Source organism: Microsporum canis, genomic scaffold (genome assembly GCF_000151145.1).
Source record: "Microsporum canis CBS 113480 supercont1.9 genomic scaffold, whole genome shotgun sequence".
Taxonomy (NCBI): Eukaryota; Fungi; Ascomycota; class Eurotiomycetes; order Onygenales; family Arthrodermataceae; genus Microsporum; species Microsporum canis.
Genome location: NW_003299161.1, coordinates 271,581 through 288,848, shown reverse-complemented (window position 1 = coordinate 288,848; position 17,268 = coordinate 271,581). Strand labels below are relative to the sequence as shown.

The window sequence follows — 17,268 nt, the reverse complement described above, 5'->3', positions numbered from 1 at the left end:
AAATTATATCCTACTTATTATTTTACTTCCTTATTTAACTCACCGGTTATAGCTACTAGATATTAGAGTCTTTAGTCTACTTTCTAAGGTATATATATAGGAAGTTAACTACCTACTTCGTTCTAGCTATAGATATACTTTAATAAAGAAACGCAACTTCTAGAAGTTATTTTAATTTTTATAAGGTATAGTATAAGGCTCTTATAGAGAAGAATATTAAGTCCGGGTTTAAAGTAACTAGTATTTATCCTCTTACCTCGAAGTAGCTTAAGATATTTACTAATAACCGGCTAAAAACTCCTCTAGATCTTTATTCTATTTAGCCTACTCCTTCTATATCTATTATAGCTAAAAGCCTCCGTCGCGTTATTAGAAATATAAATCTACTATAGTTATCTAATTATACTAAAGTATCTTAACTTATTCGCGCTAGTAAGAGGCTTATTATTAATAGGGAGCTCTTATTATATAAAAATAAGGCTCTTACAAATACTCTACGGCTTAAATAAATATAAAAGAGGAGAGGTAAAGGTATAGACTTATTCGATAAGGAATATACTAGCTAGATTTAATTTTTTTCCCCTTCGAAGGTATAATAAGTAAGAGATTAAATAGCGGAAGAAGAGGCTAAAAAATAGGACAAAATTACTTAAGTAGAAGAATTAAAGCTTCAACGTACGATTTAAAAGGATATTAAGGCTTAGGAAGCTATAGAGAAGAAGGCTTAAAGGCTTATAAAGTAGTAATTGTAAAAAGAGGCCTAGAAGAAGGTAAAGATAGAGGCTACTACTCGGCGCGAATAAGCTACGATTAAATAATAGCGTAAGGCCGATAAATAGGAAGTCTAGCGACTAGCTAAGAAGGCCGAAAAGGCCTAAATTAACGCTTTAAGGCCTATTTTACCTTCCCAATTAGGAAATAAGGTAAAATTACCTCGGAAAGCTACTTTTATTAATCCTATTCCTTATATACCCTTTTTTATATCCCAACCTAGTATAAGTCGTACGGGGCAAAATATTAAGCCTAATTTACGGAGCGAAGCGAAGTATATTGTATTCCAAAAAGTGGATATATAGAAGGGGTCAAATGTGCGTATTTGTGGGTCTGCTGTAAATTACGTGATTGGTTGAATTCTGAGCATTTGATTGGATACTTGCAACCTTGCATGAGTAGTGGCTTGGCAGCTTAGTCATCTTACCCCATCAAAATTGAATGACGATACTTTGTCATCAACATGTTGGATGGATGCTTAGTCATCGACATGTTGGATGGATGCTTAGTCATCGACATGTTGGAGGGATGCTGAGTCATCAACATGTTGGATAGATGCTTAGTCATCAACATGTTGGATCGATGCTTAGTCATCAAGATATTGAATGGATGCTGAGTCAGCGGCATATTGGATAGATGCTTAGTCATAGGCATGTTGGATCGATGCTTAGTCAGCTGCTTAGTCATCTTGCTATCTCAGAATGCTCGAGTTGAAAAATAATGCTGAGTCATCATCTTAGTCAGCGGATCACGTGATACTCTTTTCTGAATATCTCGTTGGATATATTCGCTCCATTACTTATAGATAGCTCTGCTAGCTATAGGAGAAAGCTTAGGCTTTTGACCTAGTACTCGTTTATTATTTTCTATATAATTTAGAACTCTACTATCGTTATTTAATAATTTATTTACTTTATTACTTACGTTGCGTTAAGATATATCGATATTTATAGCTTGATCGAACGAGTTGAGCGTTAAGATTAGGCGGGCATTTAGTGGTGGTGGGCATTTAGTGGTGAGTCACGTTAAGGGAGAGAGTGAGCTGGTCGGAGTCGGAATCGGTCGCATGTCGGTCGCAGTCGGAGAAATCGCCCAGACGGGTCAATCGGCGAAATCTCTACTCACTGTGCCGATATATGGAAAACTGGCCATGCATGGAAAGTTCCTTTAAACATCGGACGTATGACTAGTGACCTTATTTAAACCGGTGCTTGCTATAGTTATCGCGGGAGCTGCGTGTGTATAGATAGCACCAGCCCATAGACTGCAAATAACCTGAGCGGCCAGTTAATTTACCATCCACTCAATACCCCAATCTATACGCCTGATCGAAGTATCGATAAACAAGCAAGGAATTCTATATCTCGAAAATGTCGACTCCCGGTGTTCTGATGGGCGTCACCGTCCCCATGCCTACCTACCTCTTCAGCGCGACTGTGACCCTCGCGAAACCTCTTAACCCGATCCCCCTTCTTGAGGGCGGAGTCCGCATTGTCGAGCCCATTACTGGCGGAACCATCCAGGGTCCAGCTTTCAATGCCACTATTGAAGGTGGTGTCGCTTCCCCAATCATCGTCAAGAGCGACAACGGAACCAAAGCCCAGATGGCATATATCTATGCATACGGCCACGCGAGCGATGGGTCGCCGTTTTACATCGAAGAAAGCGGCATCGGGTCGGGCGCAACTCAGAACACAAGGTTGATAATCCAGGTTGGAGGAAAGTACCAGGACCTCCAGACGCTATATGTTCTCGGGCAACCAACCGTCAACGAAGCAAGGACTGTGGCATCAGTTGAGTGTTTCAGCGTACCGCTGCCGTGAGGATAGCGGAGGTTATATGGAGAAAGAGTCACGGGAAGAGCCTGTCGAAAAATAAATTAAAGCATCTTGTTTTAGCTATCTCTAGAACAATGAGAGTGATGCCCCATGGCGCCAGTCAGGGCACCCTTGACTGATCATAAAATATACAAGTGTTTTAATTGGAAATTAGTGGGTATAAGGGATGAAGGGAAAATATTAAGTATCGTAAAACATTCATCATCGGATGAGGCTGGAAAGAGGTAGGAGTGAACATAGGCTACCGGCTGCTTGTTGCATCTGAATTTGACCGTGCTCCTTCGTCCTGTACCCGGACAGTCCAGTCTGTTGTATATCGGATGATGAGCCTGTCAGATCTATCCTCTTCAGTCTGAGATCGGCTGTCGTTGAGTATCCTGCTCTCAGAGAAAACATCGGCATGCTGGCTATATTCATCTGGCCGAAATGATCTCTGTGCACCGGCAAACTTGTTCTGTAGCGAACCCTTGACACTCTTGAGCGGTCGTGCTCCTGAGTTCCCTATTCCGTGCGGATGGACGACCCTTCTTAGGCTCGTCATAGCATATTCGGTGAACGTCTTGTCGTACACTCCGCCGGCCAGGCGACTTTTAAAGGAGATGCTAAGCAAACCAGTATTTGCCCGGTCCATGAACGGCTTGAAGCCCGGAAGACAGGTTATGATGGTATTTAGCATTGCATGACACTGAGTCGCGACGTGGTAGGGAACACTGTCGAACATTGGATCCCCCGAGCCGTCTATATCTTTGAGATATGTTGCTCTAAGGATACAGGCGGCGATGACCCTGTATGAACCACGATTAGATATTGTCAACAGTGGTAGAAAGCACATATCGACTCACACTCCTCGACTGGCAAACACGCCAAAGACGATTCTTTTCTGTGTTTTATTCATGTGGAGGTCCCATACGATCCATCCCGGGACGAAGATCAGGCAGATGTCAGTTAGTACGTCTATACCTGTGGCAGCAGACCAGAACGCAACCTATTTATCAAATGTCAGCCTGTAATACAAAGAAAAAAAGGAGGAAGAGAGAACGGTTGATACATACTATATTGAAACATTTTGCTTCAGAATGGGGCTTCCAAGGCGCGGAGGAACCACATTGACAGCCATACACAATGATTGATATCACCATCCACGCCAGCAAGAAGACCAGGGATCCCTTGATCTCGCGTCTGTACTTGTTGGCCGGCACCACTCTCTCAATAAAGCTGAGAGTCGAGATCTTTGCCAGAGAAACGGCCAGAATATACATTATGGACGAGACAAACACATCCTGTTTTTTACCATGTTAGACTTGGTGTTTTTTCATAAGAGAAAGGGAATATGTATATTATATATACCTGTCCGGCCCTTGATACCTGCTGTTCACTCAGTTTCGACTCGCGTTTCCCCAAGCCTTGAGTGACGGCAAGGGATATCGCTATGACGCCGGCGATATTGACAAGCTGGAAACGTTCAAGTTAGCATCAGGTACTTACGACACAAGGCTGCCGGAGATATCTGTACCATTGAGCCTACAACAATCGCATCGTCTATACCCGGGATGTGAGATGTCAAGTATCGGACAGACAGCCTCAGCGTGGTCGCCAGAATCATTACCACCATGGCAAACCAGGCCACGATCTGGATGATGGGCCCATGGTCATCAGGCGTCACTACCGTATGCCTCACGCCATCAGGCGCCATAGCTCAGGATGGCACAAGGTGAATATATTTTTGAAGGAAAGGCTTCTCGATGCCAGCAAGAAAAGAATATAAATCCATGGGCTACAACGCTGCCACTCGAGGCAGGATACTCCGTATATTTCTACGGGACACCAATGCTCGGGTTCGGGAGGATTCTGGCGCTCGACGGTTTCATAAATGCACACCTCAAAGGAGAAAAGACAAGAGTCAAAAGGGCCTCCTCGACGATCGAGGGGGCCCAAGAGCCAACGTATATATTCACGAAGGAAGGCCGGCAAATGTGGCGTGAGAGAGCGAGAATGGCCGGCTTCTACAGGAGGAAAGTTCTTCGAAAGAAGAAAAGAAGACTCCCTTCGTCTTCCCAGAGTGCTGACATCCCAAGTTAGGATTTCAATACATTTTCCCCTGGAATCGGCTGCTGCATATGATACGAAGCCGCATTGAGAGAGCAAGCAACATTGGTCTTCCCCCTTCCCTTCGAGACGCTCTCTTTGGCTGCGGAGGACGGAGGGAAACGCCAGCCCGTCCAGTCCAGGGTCGTTTTCTTTTCCCATCACACAGGCAAGGCTCAAGCCTGGGCAAGCCACTCGTCGAATGCCCTGTCCCTGTTACGAGGGTCCATATAATTTTACCAGGTGGCCGCTTGTTTTGACGCTAGGATGGTGCAGGGCCCTTGATCGTAAGTGAAGCGAAAACCACCGGTTCTCCCGAGATGGTGGCCAGATTTGAACCTTCGACAAAGTTGTTAACGTTCGATCCGCACCTGGGGGAAAGCGAGAGTCTGTCTTCGCCTTCGTATCGGTGGCTTTAACGAGAGATCCGAGTGCGAACGTTGAATGGGAACTGGTGTTTTACTATGTAGCATCCGTCGATCTTGAAATCCAGCCCTTGTATCAGCTCGATACTTATACGAGCGCCCCCATGCCAATATACCAGATTATCGACGCTAACTGCCGGACTTGGACCTCCGTCCCATACATATCATTGTACTGGTGTTGTCCTCTGTACTATCTATACTATGTATGTATGTATGGACAAGAGGTATGGAGTACAAAGCTCACAAAACGCCCAGCAGATAGCGTGGGGACCCATAAATCCCTATAGCTCAGTATATCCGCCTCTGGATTATAGTGCTTCAGAGGGCCACTTTTCTCCAGCAGCTAAACCACATGGAGGATATCCCTCCATGCCAGAGAGAGATGAGTTATGCCTCTTTCGTCCTGGTAGCTCTGGTGAACTCGGTTGGTCTTTGGCCGAAGTAGATGTTATTGGATGGCATTGATATGGAGACAGATTCCCATAAATATTTTATGCAGCTGGAACGGCTGGACAGGTCTTCATCAGCCCAAGGCTTTTTTCTTCCCCTTCTCCATAGCGACGAAGTGCAAGGAGAAGATCCAAGGAAGTGCCGGCCGCCGATCGAGTGGTACTGTGGCCATTCAAGGATTGAGACAAGCCATGGTTACATAGTAGAGCCGTGGTTAACAGCGCAGCCATCAAGAGAGTCTCGGCCTTCATGCACCTCGCAATTAAGTGGCGGGACAACCTTCGACGGGAGTGAACGCTATGGAGGCAGATACTCATACAGGGGTGCATGTACAAAGCTAGTCCAGAGGAGACGGCCGTGTGCCGTCCCACCCTCGCCAATGCACCAGGGATAGAGAGAGAGAAAAAAAAAATAATCCCTGGAGCTGCCAAGTCGAATCTCCAGAATGCTGATATACGGCCCGGCTGCCCTTGTCTCCTGTCACCCTCTCGCTTTGGTGGCTGACTAGTTAAGTGGAATGAGAGTGTGTGCATACGCTGGGGTTCAGGAAAAAGAAGCAAGCGGAACGCCAGCCAGCTTGGCCAGGGTGAAACATTACTCGTAACAATAGTTAACTATTGGGCTTGACATCTAAAGCTCTCTATAGCAACTCCTCTCGCGGAGCATATACATAGCAGAATCTCGTCCGTTTTGATTGCTGCTCTTCTCCCCCATGCATATTGAGATCACAACAGGGCCCCGATTATTATATGCAGGCAATGGGGTAGCCTGTACTCCGTACCTACATATATATATCGACTGCAACGATAATATCCTACCCTGGACTCTCTCGCAAGGGAAACAGGCAGGCCGGGGGGCCCTACATGCATTCCCGAAATCCACCTCTGTCGTCTAATGCTTTTTCTCTGTTCTTTTCTCTCACTCTGGGCCCCTTTTTGCGAACTCCCAGAAATATTTTCTAGCAAAAATAATCAGTTGACTCGTCTTTTCGACTGAGAAGCAGATAATCATGGCGCTGGGACAATCGGAAGAAAAGATCGTCTCTCGGGTTGAGAATCGTGCTATCCGCAATTATGACGGTGAAGCTGCGGCTGCTCCAGACGCAGACGCCGCAGATATGGCGAAGCTGGGTGTAGCGCAAGAAACAAAGGTCTGAATGAATATGCTTCTATGTCTCGTTATTTTTTTTTTTTCCCTGGGGGGGATACAATAGACCTTACAAGGGGCTAACAATCATGCGCAATAGAGGCGATTCGGGTTGGTGACAATATTGGGATTCACAACCTGTGTTATGGGGACATGGGAGTCTTCTCCTTCCCCACGCCTTTATCCATATCCCTTGAGAAAAAATTGACCCATGCCGATTTTTTGCTCCAAAATCCTTCTTACTGCTTATTACAATGGAGGGCCGGTTACTATGGTCTATGGCTTTATCCTTGCCTTCTTCGGCTCGCTGGCAACATGCGCATCCCTTGCTGAGATGGCTTCGATGTGAGCTCAGAGTCTTTGATCACGACTGAAATATTGCTAAGTTCTAAAAAAGGTACCCTATATCCGGTGGACAATATTACTGGGCGTCTCTTCATGCACCGCCTGGAAAGGTCAAGTTCCTCAGCTTCTTGACTGGTGAGTGTTCCCGCCAATATGATCGAATTGGCCTCCCATAGTAATGATATATATAAAAATACGTTTAGGCTGGCTTTCTGTTCTTGGATGGCAATCCGCGTCTGCAACCGGGACATACCTCGGCGGCACGATCATTCAGGGGGTCGTCAAGCTAAACTACCCTGAATACACGCCAGAGAAGTGGCAGGCGACACTTATGCTCTATGCTGTGCTCATCCTCTCCCTCTCTGTGAATGTCTCCCTTGTAAAATGGCTACCGGGAGTTGAAGGGGTCATTCTGATTATCCATGTGGTTGGATTCTTTGCCATCATGATACCCTTGGTCCACCTTGCTCCCATAAGCTCCGCCAAGTTTGTTTTCACCGAATTCATAAACACTTCAGGCTATGGTAGCAGTGGACTGTCCTGGCTGGTCGGCCAGTCGGCCAGTGCTGTCTTGTTTATAGGATACGACGGCGCATGTCATATGGGTAAGCCTAGCAGTCAATATCATCACCACTCACAATTCCTTTCCATTTACCTGTGGCCACATCAAAATATTTTTGATCCTTGGGGGGTGCTGACAGTCTCATAGCGGAAGAAGTTCAAAACGCCCGCCTCAACGTACCGAGAGCCATGTTCTTTACCATGTTCATCAACGGTGCTATGGGCTTTGCAATGTACCTTGTTATCCTTTTTTGTATTGGGGACATAGAGAAAGTCATCCACACCGAAACCAAAGTCCCCTTCATCGAGATATTTCGAAATTCAACACAATCGAACACGGCTGCGACTGTTCTTACGTCGCTACTAATCACAACGTACATCGTTGCAAATTTTAATTTCATGGCATCTGCTTCAAGACAGGCGTGGGCCTTTGCTCGTGACGGCGGCCTGCCATTCTCACATATCTTCCGAAAGGTACTTATCCCTACTCCCCTTCTACTGTCAACTTTTCAAAATTAAACACTAACCACGGAATATAATACTTAGATTGATCGAAAACGGTCTATCCCCCTTTTTTCGATTGCTCTTACTGGAGTATTAAACGCCCTTCTTGGTCTGATTAACATTGGATCAAATGTTGCCTTTTCTGCAGTCGTCTCTCTTGTTGTGTCCGGCTATATGTCTTCCTACGTTATCGTCATCTGCGTCATGATCCATAAACGACTGACCAAGCAGAGCATCGAGTTTGGACCTTGGAACCTTGGCCGTTATGGACTACCGATCAACATTATCGCCGTCATATATACCACCGTCACCGTCATCTTTGCATTCTTCCCCCCAACCGTCCCTGTCACCGCCGAGAATATGAATTACTCGCCCGCTGTTTATGGCGCGGTTGTCATCTTTGGAATCGTTTACTATGTGGTACGAGGTCACAAAACCTATGTTGGTCCGAAATTGCCCCGAAATGCCCTGTAAGGGATCGTGTATCACTTCTAATGACCCTTTAATGATGAACATATGAAAAGCTATTGAGCAGTTTATTGTGTTTTATGGTGGCTATTTAAACTGGATAGACATGGATATATTGCTAGCATTATTTCTAATATTTGTTTATCAATATTACCACCACTTCTTTAAACAAAAGATGCCTCTGTAAATTTATGTAGTAATGACCAGTATGGTACGCGATTACAGGGGTTCAATATCATTTCTCAATACGAGGATGGATGCTCCAATGGTTAAGTATACATCAAAATAAAAAAGGATAAGAGAGAAAAAAAGCAAAAGAAAACAACAGTCCAATGCGCGAAAGCGAGAATATATAACCAAAGTTCGAACGTAGAAAACGCTTCATGCGTGGAAATTTAAATCAACATTGCGAGACAAGTAGCAGCCGCTATATAATTTTCTCAGGCGACGACAGTTGGGTTAGACTTTTCACGGCTTTTCGCATCCTTCTTCACAAAATACTCATGAGGTGGCAGAGGCGTCGAGATAGAGTCATCATCAGAGGGAGAAGAAGAATCTCCGAGCGCAGGCGTGAATACCGGACTGCCCACCGATAGCGGGGAGGAGCTCACCGTATCCTTGTTTGACAGAGTAGCCTGATGTATAGATCCAGCAGGTCCGTTTTTCTTGGGCTGAGGACTTTGCTTGGTAGGCTGCTGAGAGTTTTCTGCTGAAACGTCGTCTTGGGCAGCTGGCATATTTTCCAGTGCTGTCTTCACCAAGTCAGCAATTGAACCGCCACCCAATACCTTAAGAGTGGGGACATCGACCTCCAGCTCCTTGAGGAACCAAGAGCGGATATCGACAGCTACCAGAGAGTCGACACCCTGATCAACGAGCGCGATGGAATCTTCAATTTTCTGCTCTTCGGTCATACGCAACATGCGTTTCAGATGGGCTAAGAAAGCGTCGCGGGTGATAGTGTAAGCATCCTCTGGGTTGTTGGCTGCCTGTAGTTGCACCTTGACACGTACTCCCGCTTTCACGGCCTGAACCTCTGAGCCTGTCTCCTCACGGAGGATGAAATGACTAAATTTGACATCACGCCTATGGGCTTCCTGAACAAAGAAATCGCCTGGCAAGAAGTTCACACCCATGGCCACCTGGGCCTTCACTTGTGAAACTTGACCTGGGCGGCCTGATACAATCGCCTCAGCGAAGAGAACATGCAGGTCTTCTTCACTAATATTAATGTATCCAACAGACTGGAAATAGTCAAAGTCAAAGTTAATGGAGTTTGCCGCATAGCCTACACCAACAACAGCCGGTATGCTCATGGCGGAAGCAGCAACGCCGCGATTGCGTCTCTTATAGACTGAGGACGTCATATATTCGTTGGCGGCGGAATAGTTGCTCTGTCCACTCCAGCCGATGACGGACGCAATACTAGAGGCAACAATAAAGAAGTCTAGTGTTTTGTCATCATAGAATAGCTCATCAAGCAGTTGGGTTCCCAAAACTTTGGGTTTGATGACACGGGTAAACTGCTCAAGAGACATGTTGGAGAAGAGCTCGTCATCCAGTATCATGGCACCGTTCATCACACCAGCAATAGGGGGAAGGGTGGCTGTGATAGCGGTATGTACATAGTGAAGGGATTCACGCGATGTTATATCGAGAGACATAGCTTTCACGACAGCCCCATATCGCTTCTCCATGTCCTCGATAAATGCTGGATCCACCTTCGGCGTGCGGCTGGTGAGAACAACATAGCGCGCTCCATGAGAAATCATCCAGCCAGCAAGAGATTGACCAAGCTCGCCTGCCATGCCAACGAAGAGATAGGTACGATTGGCTCGGAATAAAATACCAGAGTCAATAGGCTGGACTTTGGCGACTATAGGTGCAGTTGTATCCCATTCCACTACCGCTAGGGGCTCCCTAGCAACTCTATGAGAAGGCGCAGAGCCTAGAGAAATACTCTTAGCACCAACTGGCCCAATCTTCCTTGCGCCGTTCAATGCATCCTGCAGAATTTGTGTTATATCCACCAATGGCTCTGAATTAGATACTCCGCCGGTGCTGTGTCCTAGAGCTGCTTCTTCACTGATTCTAAGGCATCCTTCTGGCAAACATGATAAAATGGCATCTCTCACGGCATCGGATGCATCTCCCCGAGAGAAATGGACGAAAACAGCCGCAGCATCTGGGACTATGGACTTGATAACATGTTGAGGGAAGTTCGGATGAAGGAATAGTGAATTGCCGTCAGTATTTTGTCGCAGTTCAGCAGTGGTAAATACAGTGCTGATATTCTTTTTATTGGCCTTTTGTAGTATAGCACACTGCAAAGACAAGTCTGCCTCGTTAACCAGTAAAATTCCCCCTTCAGGAGTAAATGAAATGATATGCCCCGCAACAATGTTGGCGGCCACTGAGATAAGGGTGTCGGCATCAATTGTTTCGGAAAGAAGAATGCAAGATGATTTTGGGATATTTGCTGGAGACTCTGCAGCGCTGGAAAGGGCCAAAACAACTTCACTGGTATCCACATCAACACCCACACAGAGTCTGAAGAATCCAGCTGCTCCGACAGCAACGGTATGGAGGAGAGAGTGTGTGATTCTGACGGTGCGGTATGGTGTCTCAGGGATTACTGGTAATCTGAGAGGCGAAACTTTGTGCAACTCAAGAGCCCGCTCCTGGCCCTGACCAACTCCCAAAAGCTCTACAGTTTCTTCTGAAGGGTTGATTTCAGTAAAGATCTCCCTCCGTCGTGAATTATAGCGCATGTTTTTCTTTGCATCCGGTAGTAGCCTGGTGATAAGTTGCTTTCCGCTTTCAATGAACACCTCAGGCTCTTCTGTCCACAGCAGGGTTTCGTTGTCAATACCCCAGCTCTGAAGTACACGTTGTCTTAGCAGTGTCTGAGCTAGGATATTAGCAGTGGCTGACTCGATTCCTCCACTGGAAGATTTGCAGTCAATGTCAAATAATTGGAAGCTCAAGTTAGGGTTCTCGTTCTTAATTGTGCGAGCGAGGCCCATCATCATGTAACTATAAGGGGTATCTTCCCGAGATCCGCAGGTTACCCAGACCACAGTTCCAGATGTAGCACATATTTTAAGTGCTTTGAATTTATCCTCCGTCAGGTCTTGCAGATAGGGTTGGTCAAGGTCCGTAAGAGAAAGGATGGTCACCGCCCCAGAAACAGACACAGATTCGGACATGGCTGAACAGGCAAAATCTTCCACTGTATTGAAGAATTCCTTTTCGGGGAATCGATGCGATAGAACATCGGATACCTCGCGCCCAAGATCTTTTACACGGTCCGTAATCCCTCCAATAATAGCAAGGGCGTCAGTTCTTACACCGATGGGATGCTGTTTGACTGCCAAGGGGTTCCGTAGTAGTGTGACTTGGTCGTTCACAGCCTGGCCAACAAACACACTAATAGGAAGCGAGGAATCAATGTTGGGGGTGACAGTGTCGATTCCTGAAAACCCAGTCTTCTTCAACACTGAGTCCCACTGGTCAAGGGTGAGCAATGGCCCCCACGGACGACCTGTTTCAGCACCAATCCACCATCCTGGAAGCGTTCCAACCGTCATGCCACTGAATAGGAGGTCAGTTGAAGTAAGCTCACCTACTACAATAAACCCGCCAGGCTTCAGGAGACGGCGTATATTAGACATTGAAGCTTCCATGTCAGCAGAAACGTGAAGCACATTCACAGCTACTATCAAATCGTACGAGCCTTCGGTGAAGCCTTGTTCTGCAGGGCCTTTTTCCATGTCAAATACCCTGAAGCTCATCCTGCCACTTTCATTAATAAATCTTTCCTCCGCAGCCATGAAGAAACCACTAGAGATATCCGTAAACGTATAAGACGCGTAAGCGCCGTTGAGGTTACGGAGTACTGAGGACGTAGTCGCTCCAGTTCCAGCTCCAATTTCAAAGATGTTGAGACCAGGAAATCGATGGGAGATTTGAGATACTATTCGGGCGAGCCAGCGGCTTGTTGGACCGGCACATATGGCATTCTCTTCGTAGAAGGCCCGTAGAAGGCCGTCTTGGTTCATATGCTCGAGCATAGAGTTTCCAGCACGAATCACAGGGACCAAATTATCGCCTACGACTTCAACGAAGCGAATATCTTTGCGACCCTCATAACGTTCCAAAATTTTACCGATGTCCTCGCGAGTATCTTCATTGCACTCCGGCCCAACTTTTGGGGTTTCGCCGCGACTCACCATACCAACCATCCGGTCACACCATTTGAGGTATTTCTGGAAATGAGGGAGTAGGCTGATGCGTTCTTCGGGGCGAATAGATAGGGAAGCATGACGCGCAAACCAATAGGAAACACGGTCAATATCCTTGTACATTTGGATCTCGAAATCGGTCACCGTTTCACCTCCGGCAGCCAATTGCCCATCTGGTGAAGCAACCTGGTATTGGAAATGCGAGAACATAGGCAAGTCATTCTTAGGGGTAGCAGGTGAGAAAGGCACCAAGGTTGCACCTTCAAACTGCACAATAGCGTGGGACTCGTCATCGGTATGTAGGTAGATATCTCCAATGATTTCGGAGGGTTGCTTGCTTCGGATGAAGGTTTCAAATTTCATAACGCTTTGCTTACCTGCTGGGCCTAGAGTCGTGAAGTATGCGTTTATAGTTACCGCAGAGATAGTAACAGGAACATGTAATGACCATAGTTGGGTATCGCCAGGATATGACCATGCTGCAAAAACAGTTTGGAGGGAGGAGTCGAGCATGCCAGGATGAAGAACGAGGTTGTCGTCCCATTCAACTCCAGACTGGTCAAAAAGCGTGCCGACGCTATATCCAGGCTTGCGGCGGATATTGGATACACCTTTGAATGGATGAGAGTAGCCATATCCAACACTGGATAGATTTGTATAAAAGCGCTCGTCCTGAACGTCAACTAAGTTGAAGGGTGTCGCCTTCACCACAGGGAGGCTATCGGGTTTAGCAGGAGAGATATGACCAGATACTTGACCTTTCGCGTTTAAAAGGATATTCCCACCGTCAGCCACAGAGTAGCAAGCCCAGTCTGCTGAGATATTCGTCGATAAAGTAACAACTGAGGACACGCTGAAAATAGTCTCGATATTGGAGTCATCGTCATTAAATGCAATAGCTCGGGGAATATCAATATTGGTTAATTTAATCATGCTAATGGCATTTTCGGCATTATTATCGAATATGAGACCTTTGATAGCTTCTACAGCCATGCTAACATATCCTGTAGCCGGGAAAACGGTCTGACCTTGCAGTTTGTGGCCCTTGAGCCAAGGCATATCATTAGGGCGCAGGAAATTTCTCCACTGAAACTCACCAGGCGTGGTAGCCTCGGAGCATGGTGAGCCCAGAACTGGGTTAGGGAGATGGGTAGCGCGTCTATTTTTGAAATGATTCGCGAGGCGACTATTCGTCCAGTAGTTGCGTTGATGCTCAAATGGGTATGGTGGAAGATCTTTCAATGCCTTTCTGATGCCAATACCGGATAACAGTGCTTCTACAGCAGAGAATCGAACACTCCCGGAGCCAAGTCGGGTCCAGGAGAACCCTAGCGCTTCACTAAGTTGCTTAACGTCGTCTAGCCCACGGGACAGCAGTCCGGTATATGGAACATTGCCAATAGTGGCTGTTGCCGGCCCTTTAAGTGCTGGATGCGGGCCAACCTCGATGGCCAGATCGAATATACCGGCTTGAACAGTATTCGCAAGCGCATCAGAGAATAGAACGGCGTTGCACATATTGTCAACCCAGTACTGATTAGTTAGGCGATGACTGGTCATGGGCTCACCCTTATAGACACTTGAGTACCAGACGGTTGTTGAGTCTTTCTGTGGGATGACTGGCCGAATAGAGCATCCCTCTAGCGAAGCAAGGTAGGGTCCAGCACAAGAGCCCATATGAGCACTATGGTAAGCGGTATCAACCTTTAGCTTTCTAGCAAAAATACCCCGAGATTTGAATACTTCCTCGGCTTCGTTGACAGCATCTTCATCACCACTGAGGGTAACACTTGAGGCCGAATTCACTGCCGCAACCTGGATCCTGCCAACGAACTTTTCCTCTAAGCAAAAACTGCGTGCGTCTTCAACTGAAGCACCAACAGCCATCATGGCACCGCGAAGCGAATGAGAGTTAGGGCTGGACGCTAGTTGAGCGTGAACTCCACGGAAGTAGGCAACGCGGATTGCATCCTTTGCGGAAATAAAACCTGCTGCATATGCGGCTCCAATTTCACCGGATGAATGGCCGACTACAGCTTTAAACAAAATGCCAGCCTCTCGGAGCACATCAACGAGGATTATTTGCACGGCTGTGCACAGGGGTTGAGAGAGAGCGGCCTCTGCTATACGCGAAGCTTCTTTTTTTGCAAGAAGCTGCTCCTTAAGTGACCAGGAAGGTCGGTCTTTAGGGTCTGTGAGGCTCTGTAGGGCAGCATCTAGCTCGGATATGCGAGATGAAGCGAACGGAGAGAGCTCAATGAGTCGCGCCCCCATTCGTGGCCACTGGGCACCCTGTCCAGTAAAGATGCCAAGTATCTTTGCGGATGGGGAAACAACGCCGAACCTCATTCCAAGATCAGTACTATCTTTCCCATCGGGTGGGTTAACTAAGGTATCGATAGATTGAATAGCGTCTTGAACTGTCATTGCTGCGATAGATTTGCGGTATGGAAGCGTAGACCTCCTGTGCTGCAAGGTGTAGGCAAAATCAGAGAACTCTACTGTAGGATTTTCCTTGAGGTATTCAAGATGCTGAGAAAGCATAGTCCGGAGGGCAACTTCTGAGGCAGCCGAGAAGAGAAGAGGCGTAAATATAGGAGCAATGGGCTTTTGCTCTGGAATATACTGCTCCAAAATACAGTGGGCGTTTGTTCCACCGAAGCCGAAGCTGTTGAGGCAGGCTATCGTTAGTATAAGAGGCTCAAAGTCAAGGTAAACGCAAAGATATCCATCTCATAATTGACTTTTACATACCTGTTCACACTAGCCCTCCTCAGTTGTCCTTCCTTGCTAGGCCATGGCACTGGAACAGTAGGGATCTCCAGATGTTTGAAGAAGGGGGCAACTTTGGTACTCAAGTTTGCAAAATGCAAGTTGGGAGGAACGACACCATGCTTGAGTGCCATCGAGGTACCAATCACACTAGCCAGCCCAGCTGTGCCTTCTGTATGACCTATGACTGTCTTAATAGAACCAACAAGCAACTTATCAGCCTTCTGGTCGGCGTGAGAGCCAGTAGGAAATAAGGCGCTCGAAATCGCCTGAGCTTCTTGTGGATCACCAGCCTGAGTACCTGTACCATGGGCGTGAAAGAATTGGGGTCGATCCTCTAAGTTGTTGATAGGATCTAGTCCAGCTCTAGCATAGCACTCGCGGATAAGATTAGCCTGTGCGATATTGCTGGGCATAGTCAGGCCGGTGGTTCGGCCATCCTGGTTAACTGCTGTTTCACGAATAATGCATTCGATCGGATCGTTATCCGCAATGGCTTGGGAAAGCGTTTTGAGCAAAACTGCAGCAACACCCTCACCACGCGCATACCCATCTGCAGAAGCATCCCACATGGCGCAGCGACCTTTTGGGGAGAGCATCCCGAGATTACTTTCGGAGATATACATCGCTAGTGGGTTTGTAAGTTAGTACATACAGATACAACCAGATACTAGTACTAGGGGCACAATGGCCTACCTGGGCTCAATATCAGATTTGTTCCAGCAGCAACTGCCACCTTAGATTTGCCGCTTCGCAAGGCCTGCACACCGAGATCCAGGGCAACAAGACTACTGGAGCATGCGGTATCAATAGTCATGCTTGGACCGTGCCAATCGAAAAAGTATGACACACGGTTTGCTACAATTCCTCTCTCCAATCCTGTGGCAGTATATCGTGGCAGGGTCTCCCAATCGCGGGTCAACATGGTGCTCCAGTCATCCGACATCAATCCGACATAGACAGCAGTGTCAGAACCGCGCAGCTTCTCCATCGGTTGGCCAGCTGCACAGAGCCCATCATAAACGACTTCCATCAGCAAGCGTTGCTGAGGATCCATAGCATCCACCTCGCTGGGCTGGATGTTGAAAAACCCAGCATCGAATTTGGCAACATTGCTATTGTCTGAGTCTTCAAGCCAGTAGGATTTGGTGGCATTTGTGGTGCCATGGTGTGTGCCGACGGGGTGGTAGAAGGGGTCGATATCAAAACGGGAAGCGGGTGGCTTGCTGCTAAGGTCGCGGGGGTTATGGATAACAGACCATAGCTTCGAGGGTGTGTCAGCACCACCTGGGAAGCGGCAGCCAGATCCAATGATGGCAATAGGCTCGGGCATTGTGCTGATGTGTAGGTAGGACGTTGCGAGGGTAAGTAATATCTAAACGGATGGGGCTTTTGGTAGATCAAATATGATATATTCGACCAGATTAAAGCTTAGATGAATACTTGAATGATGAATTCAGAATCAGGTAAGACAAGAGGTAAGCCTGAAGCAGCGCTAGGAGATGAATCCTGCAAAGGCTATTGAAGAAGTCAGAAAGAGTAAAGGCCTCCCTTTGAAAGGATGTGCTTGTAGAAGGGTATTTCAAGTAATTCAAGTTGCCGCTTGGATATTTCTGAAGAATATAAATAAATCTCTCTAGAAGGAAAATTTCGACTATC

General features: G+C 46.9%; 4 protein-coding genes across 4 annotated transcripts; 2 read left to right on the top strand and 2 right to left on the bottom strand.

Moving 5' to 3' along the window:
• Positions 1-2,141: 2,141 nt before the first annotated feature.
• Positions 2,142-2,594, top strand: MCYG_08569 (uncharacterized protein; the record flags this gene model as incomplete). The annotated part of the gene is made up of 1 exon (XM_002842692.1): positions 2,142-2,594. The coding sequence occupies one exon, from the start codon at positions 2,142-2,144 to the stop codon at positions 2,592-2,594; it is 453 nt and encodes a 150-aa protein (XP_002842738.1).
• A 256-nt stretch (positions 2,595-2,850) lies between these two features.
• MCYG_08568 (uncharacterized protein) lies at positions 2,851-4,302 on the bottom strand (the record flags this gene model as incomplete). The annotated part of the gene is made up of 5 exons (XM_002842691.1): positions 2,851-3,394; positions 3,452-3,594; positions 3,662-3,889; positions 3,957-4,061; positions 4,123-4,302. The coding sequence occupies 5 exons, from the start codon at positions 4,300-4,302 to the stop codon at positions 2,851-2,853; spliced, it is 1,200 nt and encodes a 399-aa protein (XP_002842737.1).
• Positions 4,303-6,578: 2,276 nt separating this feature from the next.
• Positions 6,579-8,599, top strand: MCYG_08567 (conserved hypothetical protein; the record flags this gene model as incomplete). The annotated part of the gene is made up of 6 exons (XM_002842690.1): positions 6,579-6,699; positions 6,976-7,060; positions 7,113-7,195; positions 7,264-7,665; positions 7,770-8,095; positions 8,168-8,599. 6 exons carry the CDS (start codon positions 6,579-6,581, stop codon positions 8,597-8,599), a joined length of 1,449 nt encoding a protein of 482 aa, XP_002842736.1.
• A 434-nt stretch (positions 8,600-9,033) lies between these two features.
• On the bottom strand, positions 9,034-16,942 carry MCYG_08566 (polyketide synthase; the record flags this gene model as incomplete). The annotated part of the gene is made up of 3 exons (XM_002842689.1): positions 9,034-15,505; positions 15,592-16,237; positions 16,306-16,942. The coding sequence occupies 3 exons, from the start codon at positions 16,940-16,942 to the stop codon at positions 9,034-9,036; spliced, it is 7,755 nt and encodes a 2,584-aa protein (XP_002842735.1).
• Between the last annotated feature and the right edge of the window lie 326 nt (positions 16,943-17,268).